General features: G+C 36.7%; 2 protein-coding genes across 2 annotated transcripts; one reads left to right on the forward strand and one right to left on the reverse strand.

Annotated features, from left to right (window-relative positions):
• Nucleotides 1-472: 472 nt before the first annotated feature.
• On the reverse strand, nucleotides 473-6,307 carry LOC126597715 (uncharacterized). The gene is made up of 14 exons (XM_050264527.1): nucleotides 6,077-6,307; nucleotides 5,599-5,888; nucleotides 3,039-3,176; nucleotides 2,848-2,929; nucleotides 2,606-2,682; nucleotides 2,406-2,512; nucleotides 2,179-2,293; nucleotides 1,950-2,066; nucleotides 1,768-1,859; nucleotides 1,571-1,637; nucleotides 1,413-1,491; nucleotides 1,228-1,319; nucleotides 938-1,081; nucleotides 473-853 (listed from the first exon to the last, which is right to left on the reverse strand). Exons 2-14 carry the CDS (start codon nucleotides 5,875-5,877, stop codon nucleotides 827-829), a joined length of 1,416 nt encoding a protein of 471 aa, XP_050120484.1. The 5' UTR covers nucleotides 5,878-5,888; nucleotides 6,077-6,307; the 3' UTR covers nucleotides 473-826.
• A 2,965-nt stretch (nucleotides 6,308-9,272) lies between these two features.
• Nucleotides 9,273-10,052, forward strand: LOC126595227 (protein disulfide isomerase-like 1-4). The gene has a single exon (XM_050261595.1). It carries the CDS (start codon nucleotides 9,273-9,275, stop codon nucleotides 10,050-10,052), a length of 780 nt encoding a protein of 259 aa, XP_050117552.1.
• Nucleotides 10,053-11,916: the final 1,864 nt, after the last annotated feature.

The raw sequence follows: 11,916 nt of genomic DNA on the forward strand, positions 1-11,916 counted from the left end.
TGTGAGTCTCAAAGCCTACACCTAAAACTCCATAAAGGCACATTTCAAAAGTAACTATGTCCTTCTCTTACAGCCCGCCAATAAGCAAAAGCCCGACAAACAATATCAACCTGCGCCAACCTCTTGGGGAGCTGTGCGCTCGTTTGCCAGGAAACATCCCAATCGAAAATTCCTCCAGATGAACAGCTAGGTGTTGCTCGGATGGGGTGGGGAAGAAGATAATCAGTAATCTTTTTTTATTTTTTTCAAGTTTATAATTATATAGAAATAAAAATTATTTTTTGTTATTTAAATATTTTTAATTTATATAATAATATTTAATTAGACCTAATTACTTGACATTTAACATAATTTTTAACGGAAATATGACAGATGAACCATATTGATTTGCAGCATTCAATTTCAGGAACTACATTAATTAATTTTCAATTTCAAAAACTATCTTTGATGAGATGTGTCAATTTCAAGATCATTTGTGATAAAAAATGATTGATTTCTTAAAAGTACCGACAGATGGATAATACCCCGATTTTATATCTTTCCATACAATTTTCAGTCCTCACAAAGAAAACTTGGGGCTGCATCATCATCTTCTGTACAGAAAGCTCTCCCACTATATACATGGAAGGAGAGGAGGAGAGTGGGGAAGACAGGCTGCATGCCCGCCGGGGTCTCTACGAAAGTCCAAACTCCGCACCCTCTCATATCTCGAAATGAAACGAACCAAAATCAGTCGACCAATTTTGGGTTCTACAGTCCAAGAAAAAAGTGACTGTACTTGCACTCGCACTTCAGTCATATAACTCGAGAGCTGTCCTTTATCACTTCATTTTCCGATTCCAACCAAACTAAGCTGCAAGAGATGACAGATTATCAGACTACTATACCAGTAGATAACTGAATGATCCAACACGAGAAAAGGGGAAAGAGGATTTACAATGTTGTTTTCAGGCTTCCCCCAATAGAATCCAAAGAGGATAACTGGCAAGATATTGCAGGCTATGAGCACGAAAATCATCAGTGCATGCATTCCCATCCATTCCATTACAATAGTCGGGCGCCTGTAGCCACACACATCAACCTGAGGGAAGAAGAAGAAACCGTGCGGTGAGAAGACTAAGCAAACCGAACACTAAAGTATTTATATGCTAAGACTGTCAAGTTGACGAGAAAAGTGAAAGAAAATGCGAAAAGGTTTCTCTCGAATTAGTTGGCCAGAAACCGTACCATCAAGTAAATGGAAGCAAATAGAATGCCAGCAGCACCAGCTGTGACGCACATGTAACTGAATGTGTAAAGTGCCTTGTTTATATGCAGGCCTGAAAAAGAGAAGCATAAAGGAGACAGTTTAGCGATAGAAAATGCAGCAAGTTCGATTATATATATAACAAAATTGTACTGGAAGTGCATACCAAATAAGTCGAGGACGAGGCCTAAGACTACAAGAGAGGAGGATGAGATAGACCAGTGTAGGATTCTTTCCCGGTGATCCTGCATTTGGAGGGAGTAATGGTTACAGATAGGAATCCTCCGACAAAGAAAAGAAGCATCTGATATCAAGTTTTCTCACCTTAAAATGGACAATGATGTGCCCGTAGTGCAAACCAACCAAGCAGGTAACAATAGCCATCATTGAGCTGCAACAACGAAGGGCAAGCAAATAAATTAAAATTTTAATACACGAAAAGATTAGAAACAAATAACTAAAATACATGTCTATCTAAATACTGATGTAATGGGATTCTGTAAAGAAGTAAAAAAACACACCTCAGAAGTCCTTCAGGATCAAAAGGGGCTTGGCACCAAGAAGGAGCATCGGCAGGCAACGGGCCATAATCGGGGGAGCTAATACTGCATTCCTGTAAAATAGCAAATAAAGGTTAATCATTAGGAATGACAGTGAGGCACATTAAAATGAAATGAAATAAAGTAAAAGAATGGATTCTTACCTCCGTTCGTGCGTAGATTGGTCTTTTATATAAATGCTCAATCCCTAATATCTTGCGATCAATCATCCCAACGGCATTGCAAGCCGGTCCTCTGTCACCCCGTACTCCACATTTTACCTACAAAAAGAGATGAGTTAGAAAAGCAGGATAAAGCAAAAACATACGCCTAATTCTCAAAAGACTTTATGAAAAATTAAGGAAAGAACTAAGAAACATGATAGAAACTTACTGAAAATGTTTTTGGTGCAGAGGAGGAATCGACAGGAATCTGGTACTCCCAATCAGGAACATGTAATCCGTATAACAATGATAGATATAGCGTGGTGATTATCAAAGCCACCGTCCTGAGAAAGAGGGCATACATTATTCGAAATTGAGCAATATTCACACTACTATTTTGAGTGATGTAGAAAAAGAAAAAAGTAGGGACTCCTAATGCAGATAAATATTACATACAATTGAGACCGATATTTCCTGAGCAGCGATCTTCCGGAGTTGACATTACCATCACGCTTTAGCCAAATCTCGCACAATGCTGCTACAAAATATCCAATTGCAATTCTCTGGGAATAAAAAGGAAATAGAAAACCATAGAGAATTAGTTAACTTTTGCCTCAAGAACTTAGGAAATAACCCTAGTGATATGTAGCATATACCTGTAGAATGCCCATCCATCTCATCTTTGTGATATCAACCCCGAAAGTAAGATCCTTGACACGATGGAAAAATCCGCCTGGACAAAAGATATGCCGGACATTGCTCAGTATACAGAACCTTATAGTTTGCATATCAATCTTAGCGGGTAAAATTCGTTTGTACAAGACATAAAATTACCATTTCACTATTGCCATATGAACATATCAATCAAATGCTAATATGACATGCTATATTAGTGTACCTTGAAGAAAAAGGCCTAATGCTAGAAGCTTCAGCGTCCGTAAAACTGCTTTTCTCGTGGAAGCAATTCCGCACGATGGTTTCTGTGCGCACAAACATTTTCTGTTAGCTAGCTTCTCCCGAAAACAGCGACAGATTACTTGATCATGAAGAAAAGAGCGAAATGAAGGAGCAAGGGATATAAATTTGTACCTTGTAGGTAAGTGCAAGGGAAACACCAACCATAAACAGGAAAAATGGCATGACTAAATCTGCAAGGGTTAAACCATTCCAGGGCGAATGGTTAAGTGCAGGCAGGATTCCACCCATGTCGTCCACTATTATCATCAGCTGCATCAAACAATGGCAAAAGGTTATGAAATGAAAATAATTGAAATAACAATTAGGGGTACGAACGTTCGTGTGAACTTACGAGTTAACCAACACGTACAATTATATAAAAATAATAATAATACATTCACTCATATTATTCATCAGAACAAGACATGCAATTGTTTTATTTGTATGATATTAGTTTAAGGGAGTTACGTTTTAATCGTGTTATACATCAGTCGTGTAATGTTACAGTCCTAAATTTCGAGTCGTGTAACGTATTATATCTGAAATTAACAAATATTATAGTGAAATATTTAAAGGAGAAAACGCGTAGTAGCACTGGTTTCGAAGTGAGGAGTTTAATGACAATCAGAACAGTTGGACAAACTTCACAGCAAGTAAAAGTGTCGTGTAATGTGTAATGTGTTGTGTCTGTGTAATGTGTGTCTGAAATTAACGAATATTATAGTGAAATATTTAAAGGAGAAAACGTTTAGTAGCACTGGTTTCGAAATGAGGAGTTAAATGACAATCAGAACAGTTGGACAAAATTCACAGCAAGTAAAGCCTGCAACAAGAAAGATCATTGATAGACATAACTGGAGGCAGATTGTCTGCCCTCCTGTGTCAGTGCGTTTTCTATTTTTTTCTCTTTGTATGGTCATAGTTAAGCAACGTTAAATTTTATATTATTATTACTTTTTATCTTATTATCTTTATAAAAAATTAATATAAAATATTAACGTGACTTAACTGTGATCGCATAAAATAAAAATGAATGAGAAGGCCATCCAAATAGAATGGCAGACAATCTGCCTCCGTCATAAATTGATGTGATTGTAAAATTTTGGCTTATTCTCCTAATTGTTGGACCAACCAGCTGGAGTTGAAGTGTACGCCGGCTTAGCCGACGTACTTGGGAAGTATGGCCAATTTAAAGGACCCATCAGTACATATCAGACGAGATAGAATTGGTCCATCAGCCCATCATATCAAATTAAAAAAAAAGTCAAATAAACAAGAAAAACTTACGTACGACCGTGTTTTTGAAAAAAAGTATTCAGCAAGACTGCCGCACCACGCGCAGTAGACCAAATGAATTTGAGACCCTTTGAGGGGCGAGAAATAATAGAGTTTGGTTATATGTATGTGAGGACGGATGGAACACATACGTACTACGTCCACCAAACGTCTGTATTTAAGTTTTCTTATCTTTAAGAATCAGAAAAATATATCAACGAATGTATACAAGAATACGTAACAGTGCAGGTAAGATTCAGGCGCATGGTGGTGGAGCTCCTAGTCACAGAATACAAAAAGCAAATGCTGACAAATGGGGCATTGAGATTGAGGAAGTCGGTGTGGTACATCATGGTTTCTTTTGATTAAAGCGTTTGCAAAAGGAGAGAGAAAGGAGGGTGTCGTGTCCAGTTGCATTTGGTTTTTAGATCTGAATCGACTCGGATTACACAAATCCAACATTCTACTCCCTAAGAAAATTGTAGTGGCCAAGGGAATCAGTTGGTTGTTCATTTTTTTTTTTAAGAAAACTAATTAAAATAATTTAAAAATTTTGAGTTTTAATAATAAAAATAAAATAAAAAGTAAAATAAATACTACCAGATTAACTTTTTAATGTAAAAATATGAATTTTCGTTAAAGTAAACAGTACCAGAAGCTTTTCGTTAAAACCCCTTTTATTTTTATTTTAAGGCCTCAGTTTTTCTTGGTTACTATTGTATTATTCATAAGCTTAAAAATCAAATATATATACAAACTTACAATGTATGATATAAAATATAGATATGAAATTTATTCTCAGCCCGTGCTATCCTGTTATATTTCTCAAGGAATGAGGATTCTCTACGCTCCTAATCTCTCTACATTTTCATACTCTTCTATTTGAAGGGTTATGGTTAAACACGTCAACATCTTATATTGATTTTTTTATAGAATTAATAAAATAAAAAACAATGTGAGAAGAGGAGATGGAAATAGAAGGGTAAAAAATGCTCCTCCTTTCTTAAGAGGGTAGTTTGGGGTTTAGCTATTTTTAGGTGATATGAGCTCTACTTAACAACACTTGATTAGTTATCAATGATATTTTTTAGTTGACGGTTACACACAAACAAACAAACAAAGCAACCTTAAACCCATGCTTAGAAAAACGACAAAAACCTAAAACGAAAATGAAAGACAAAACGGTGCCGTATCACCAGACGAATCATATTCGTTTCGTTTCCGTGTACGGCGTCGAAAAGCGTGGCATCCGATTAAGTTTGTTGCGCCTTTCAGCAAAGGGCAAAACTAAATCCGCCAAATGTCTTCAACATTAACCATTAAAATTTATTTTCATCTTTTTCCATCACCAAAAATAGAAGTAAAAAATACGAAAAGAGATGAAGGAATATTAAAAACCAAGGAAAGTAGACGTTACCACAACAGTGAGTCCGCGAAAGACGTCGAGGGAACCAAGGCGTTGCTGCTGTTGCCGCGACTTCGAAGGCAATGACGCCACCGCCGCTTCTTCGTTACTACTATTCATATAAGCGGCCCCACCGCCGGTGGGAGACTGATACGGCTGGATTGCCATCTCAACGTCGTCGTTCATACGACCATCACCGCCACCGATATTAATGTTCTCCTTCATGATAGGATCTGCCATACGACGTTCATCGTCGTCGGAGTACCCTCTAATAGGCTCGTACATCGCCATATCTCCCTACCCTAAAACAAAAAAAAAAAAATCATAAAAATCGTGAATCTTCCATCTTATATATCAGCATGTAAATGTGCATTATATGCAGAATCAAACAGAAAATAAGAGAATCGTAGAGCAGTAATATCGCTCGTAATAAGAAGAAAAAGAAAACAAATATATGGAAACATGAATCACGAACAATGGCAACAGAAACCTGATATCGGAGGGGAGGGCAGCAGAGCCTTATCTTCTTATCCCTCCTCTGGAAAACAAAACAAAATAAAACTCTGAATATTTTGTTTTGGTTTTAGGGAGGGGGAGGAGAGCCGCAAGGGGAAGAGGCACACCACCTTGCAGTCCTGCGTTTTGAAATGCTCCCCAAGTTTTCTGGTTTCTCTATATCCTCTTATGCTTTAATTTTCTCTCTCCCCTGACCCTGGTTATATAGAAACATATATAATATATATATATAATAAATATAAAACTTAAAACGAAAAGGTGTTTTTATATTTATAGTAAATGCAACTTGCAAGAGATGTGGTTTCGTTGGTTCAAGTAGACTATAGTACATAGGCAATAAAAAACAGATATATATTATTTTAAGGTACAATGATTTAAGGAGGAAACAGATATTTGTTTCGGTCCGTGTATTTACGCTGTAAATTCCCCAAAGTGTCCTCCCGGGCCCGCCTAACCACCTAAGAATTGGTAAATAAGAATCTGCTTTGTATTAGGACTCGAGAGTAAATCTACATCCCATCCAGTTACTAAAGTACAATGTTTTAGTATACCACTTCGACTAGTCTACCGAATCTCCAATTCTAATTACCAATTGATGTGTGACTCTGACTCTAACCCTTTGAGATTATTTGTCGTGAAGCTCTAATAAATTAATATTGAATCAAGCTAATGTTGTTACAATGTAACGATATTTATCTTAAATTCAAATCTCAAAATAGCATATTTACAATTAAGTTATTTCCTTCTTCTTAATATGACTATATATCATCGTATAAATATAAATATAAATATACACACACACATTAGATCAAGAATTTATCAACCAAGAACTTCAAAGAATAAGATATGCGAGAGTACGGTAGAAAATCACCTCTAGCAATGGCAAGTATTATATATATATATATATATATATTTAGACGAAAAATCTTGATCATTATGTATTTGATCAAGAATTTAGTGGTCATAAACTTCTTCCTATTACAATTGGCGCTCAACGTTCTAAATTTTGTCGATATCACAATAGCATATGGTATTATTAAACTAATAATTTATTTATATTATAACATGTATGTATATATTAACAAAAGTATCGTTTATTAAGTTATAACAAATAAACTAATTAAGATATTTCTAACATCAGAAACAAAACATCCGAAAATATCTTGACTGCCAACTTTAGATCTTGTCAATCTAATTCTTGGCATCGGTTTCCCGAATCCTGACTCTCTTTTTCTCTGATGAGCTGCAAACACAAAATTCCAGGCTTCCCAAAAACGTGACGTGAACAGCTGAAGCTGTTGATTGCTGGGATTAAGGTCTAAAATATCAATGATATTGGAAATATCGGTAATCTAAAAATACAGAAATTTGATGAAAATATTGAAATATTATCGATATCGATAAAAATTAAATAAAAACCATGAAAATTGTAAGAAAAATTTGTAAATTTTTATTGAAACTTTGCAGCATGTTTATTTAGTCAATTATCTATTAGTTTATCACAAAAAAATTGGAAGGAAATGTATTGCATGATGGATTTAACTGATTTAAGTTGATTATATAGCGAGCTGGCAAACATTGTGAGGGTAGAAAATATGTAGTAATTAATGAAAGAAGTTTAAACACACCATAATCATTTATATATAATGAATTAGTACAATATTTTACACTTTATACATTGCATGGTAAGATACATAAGTAATTTAGTACCACATATAGTTCCTATCAAGGTATAAAATATTGATGATATCGGAAATATTTGTAGTCCAAAAACACGAAAATTTCGATAAAAACATCGAGATAATATCGATATTTTAGACCTTGGCTGAGATTTTAAATAATGGAAGCAAAACCATGGGTTGTCTTACTAAAAAAATGTAAATTCATGCTTGAGACTCATTTTCCAAATTTTATTGTTCATTTATTCTGTGTACGTATACGTTACGCTCATATGTATATATTTGGTACAGAAATAGACTATATATACAGTAAAAAGGTGGAAAGCTACTATTTGACTTTCAAAATTCCTTCCAAAAGTAATTGGTTTTCCCACTAAGTAGAAAATCGACATGTGGTGCACGCTAGAAAAAAGATTGATCGATGAATGCAAGGGATATGGTTCACTAACTACGAATATTTGACTTAATAAAAAAGGAATCTATCAAAATAAATAAATATAATGCGTAAGGAAAGAAAAATAATGTGCGAAGATAATTTCTTATGATATTAACTCTGAATACTACAAACGTATGATTTAAAATAATAATAATAATAATAATAAGATGACGAATAAATAGGGTTAGGTTTAGTATTGATTTGGTATTGATGTGTTTTTATAAAAAGTGGATATCAAAAAAAATTGAGCTCAAAAAATTGTTTGGTAAACATTTAAAAACAACTTATTTTCACAGTTTTATGTGGAAAAAAGTTGAAAAGTGAAGCAGCAAAAATGAACTTATTCTCACAGTATAGCATAAGTAATTTTTTTTCAAAGCACATTGTTTATACTATACTTAGGCCTTCCGTATTCAGATCTTGTATAAATACTCGGGGGACTTAAATATAATTATGTAATAAGTGATGAGCCCTTATTCTATAAAAGGGACTCATCACCCTCACAATTAGGAGAGGCTCTTATATTCAGAGCAAGCCCTCTCACCCTCACAAAGCTCATCTCTAAAGTTCTCATGCTCACAAACAGAGAGCCCTCTCAAACTCTCTCGGTCTCTGGGTGACTCCCTCTCACCCTTGTAATCCATACATACAGTCAGAGAAATACAATCAGCGTGGACGTAGCCCAAATATTGGGGTGAACCACGATACATCTTGTGTTATTTACTTTCTTACAGATACACAGTCGAATTTACGTTGTTCCAAAACCCTTCCGGTTTTGTGCATCAACATTTAGTACCGTCTGTGGGAATCGATACGAATAGTTGTGTCGGTTCTCTTTCATTTTTTTCACCTCTGCCGTGAATCTGCAAAAACCCATAAATCCAAAGTTTTCCCAGATAACCCACGGAGCCACCTCCTCTCTCACTCAGTCTCTCTCTGTAACTACAATACAAAATCCCACAACCTCTCTCTCCCTTCCTCTCTCTCTCTCTCTCTCTCTAAGCTGTTATTTACGTAAGGAACAATATGGTATATTATAAAAGACACCAGCAAAAATGGCGAGTCAACTTGTTCTCGCGTTCGCACTCAGCGCTCTCCTCTTCTTCTCTCACTCGATTTTCTGCAAGGAATCGCACCCCATCGACGACGACGATGAGGATCTCAGCTTCCTCGAGGAGCCCACCGACCACGGCGACGACGCACCGCACTATCCAGATCCGGATCACTACGACGAGGGCAATTACGACGATCTCGAGAACTACTTCGATTTTGACGAGGGCGGCAATCATGAGTACTCGTACAAGGAGCCAGAGGTGGACGAGAAGGACGTCGCCGTTTTAAAGGCGACAAATTTCAACGATATGGTGGAGAAGAACAGGTTCGTCATGGTCGAGTTCTACGGGCCGTGGTGCAGACATTGCCAGGCCGTGAAACCGAAGTACGCGACGGCAACTACCGAGCTCAAGGGGGAAGATGTAATTTTGGCCAAGGATGACGCCACGAAGGAGAACGAGCTGTCGCAGGAGTATGGCATCGAGGGTTTCCCGACTATCTTCTTCTTCATTGATGGCTTTCACAAGCCTTACGCAGGCCAAATAACCAATGAGGGGATTGTAACCTGGATTAAGAAGAAGATTGGACCTAGTATCCAAAACGTGACCACATTGGAGGATGCGGAACGCATATTGACTGCTGAAATCAAAGTCATTTTGGGCTACCTCAACTCTTTGGTGGGTCCTGAAAGTGACGAGCTTGTTGTTGCTTCAAGACTTGAAAATGAGGTGTCCTTTTACCAAACTGTAGATCCTAAAGTGGCAAAAATTTTTCCATCTTAACGCTGAAGTTAAGCGCCCTGCTTTGGTCCTGCTAAAGAATGAGGCTGAGAAACTAAGCTATTTCGATATGAGAATAATGGACAGGAAGTAGAAAGCAAGCATGGCTACCCACCCACTCCATTGTCTAAAAAGAGGGCGCATTGTCAACCACCCACATGCAAAAGCAAAGAATAAGGGGAAACTTTGCTCTGCGAGAGCACATGGGAAAGCAAAAGCAAAGCAGAAAAAACAAAAGCAAAGCAAAAAAAAAAAACAAAACCGAGAAAAAGCAGAAAGCAAAAGGGAGGCTTTCCTCTGCGAGAGCACATGGGGACACTGCAAAAGCAAGGAATAAACACCCTACCAGAATGATGTGATTTACTTTCCTTACTTTAACTCAACAAAGTCTCTGTCTGAACTGTAGATGTAATTTATTTTTCTTATCTTTCAGAGACATCTGTATAAACCCCATCAGATGGTAATAAAAAAATAATAAAAAAAAAAGGCAAGCCCAAAATAATGGGCTGAAATGTTATGTGGAGGGCGAAGCCCATATGCCCAAAAGAGCCAGGCCCTCTATTATCACCAACTAGGTGATCAAAAGTGCGTCCAGTCAACAACAACAACAACAACAACAAAGCCTTTTCCCACTAAGTGGGGTCGGCTATATGAATCCTAGAACGCCATTGCGCTCGGTAAAATTATTTGGCAGCCTACCGCTATTACTACCAACCAGGTGATCAAAATCACTCCCAGTACTCCAAAATTATTCGGCAGTCTGCCGCTATTATCACCAACCAGGTGATTAAAAGTACGCCCAGTACTCCAAAATTATTCGGTAGCCTGCCGTTATTATCACCAACCAGGTGATCAAAAGTACGTCAAGTACTCCAAAATTATACATGAGCATCACTCATGTCAAGCATACATAAACATTCATGAGCATCACTCATGTCAATCATACATAAACATTCATGACCATCATTTATGTCAACATTCATGAGCATCACTCATGAGCATCACTTATGTCAACATCCTTGAGCATTACTCATGTCAATTAACATAAACATTCATGAGCATCACTCATGTCAATCTAGCTTCAAAAGCTTCATTTGCAGAGATCTAGCTTCAAAAGCTTCATTTACAAAAGCTCTAGCTTCAAAAACCTCATTTACAGAGCTCTAGCTTCAAAAGCTTCATTTACAAAAGCTATAGCTTCAAAAGCCTCATTTACAGAGCTTTAGCTTCAAAAACTTCATTTACAAAAACTCTAGCTTCAAAAGCTTCATCTACAGAGATCTAGCTTCAAAAGCTTCATTTACAAAAGCTCTAGCTTCAAAAGCCTCATTTACAGAGCTCTAGCTTCAAAAGCTTCATTTATAGAGCTCTAGCTTCAAAGCTTCACTTACAAAGCTTCACCTATAAAGCTTCACCTATAAAGCTTCAGTGCAAGGTATACAAATACCGCCTCTGAACAACCGCCACTTCGGCCCATACATGGATTCAAATTATACATGAGCATTACTCATGTCAATCATACATAAACATTCATGAGCATTACTCATGTCAATCATACATAAACATTCATGAGCATCACTCATGTCAACATTCATGAGCATCACTCATGTCAACATCCATGAGCATCATTCATGTCAATCAACATAAACATTCATAAGCATCACTCATGTCAATCAGCTTCGAAAGCTTCATTTACAAAAGCTCTAGCTTCAAAAGCTTCATTTACAAAAGCTCTAGCTTCAAAAGCTTCATTTATAAAAACTCTAGCTTCAAAAGCTTCATTTACAGAACTCGAGCTTCAAAAGCTTCATTTACAAAAGCTCTAGCTTCAAAAGCTGCATTTACAGAGCTCTAGCTTCAAAACTTC

This window comes from Malus sylvestris, chromosome 13 (assembly GCF_916048215.2).
Source record: "Malus sylvestris chromosome 13, drMalSylv7.2, whole genome shotgun sequence".
Lineage (NCBI taxonomy): Eukaryota > Viridiplantae > Streptophyta > Magnoliopsida > Rosales > Rosaceae > Malus > Malus sylvestris.

Bases quoted from the DNA above. Each gene is read 5' to 3' on its own strand.
- LOC126597715 (XM_050264527.1), bottom strand. From the start codon at position 5,877: ATGGCGATGTACGAGCCTATTAGAGGGTACTCCGACGACGATGAACGT. The intron at 1,860-1,949 runs GTAAGAATCCAT...GCTATTTTACAG, and splicing joins CAATCTACGCACGAACGGAG to GAATGCAGTATTAGCTCCCC. The intron at 1,492-1,570 runs GTGAGAAAACTT...CTCCAAATGCAG, and splicing joins ACATCATTGTCCATTTTAAG to GATCACCGGGAAAGAATCCT.
- LOC126595227 (XM_050261595.1), top strand. From the start codon at position 9,273: ATGGCGAGTCAACTTGTTCTCGCGTTCGCACTCAGCGCTCTCCTCTTC.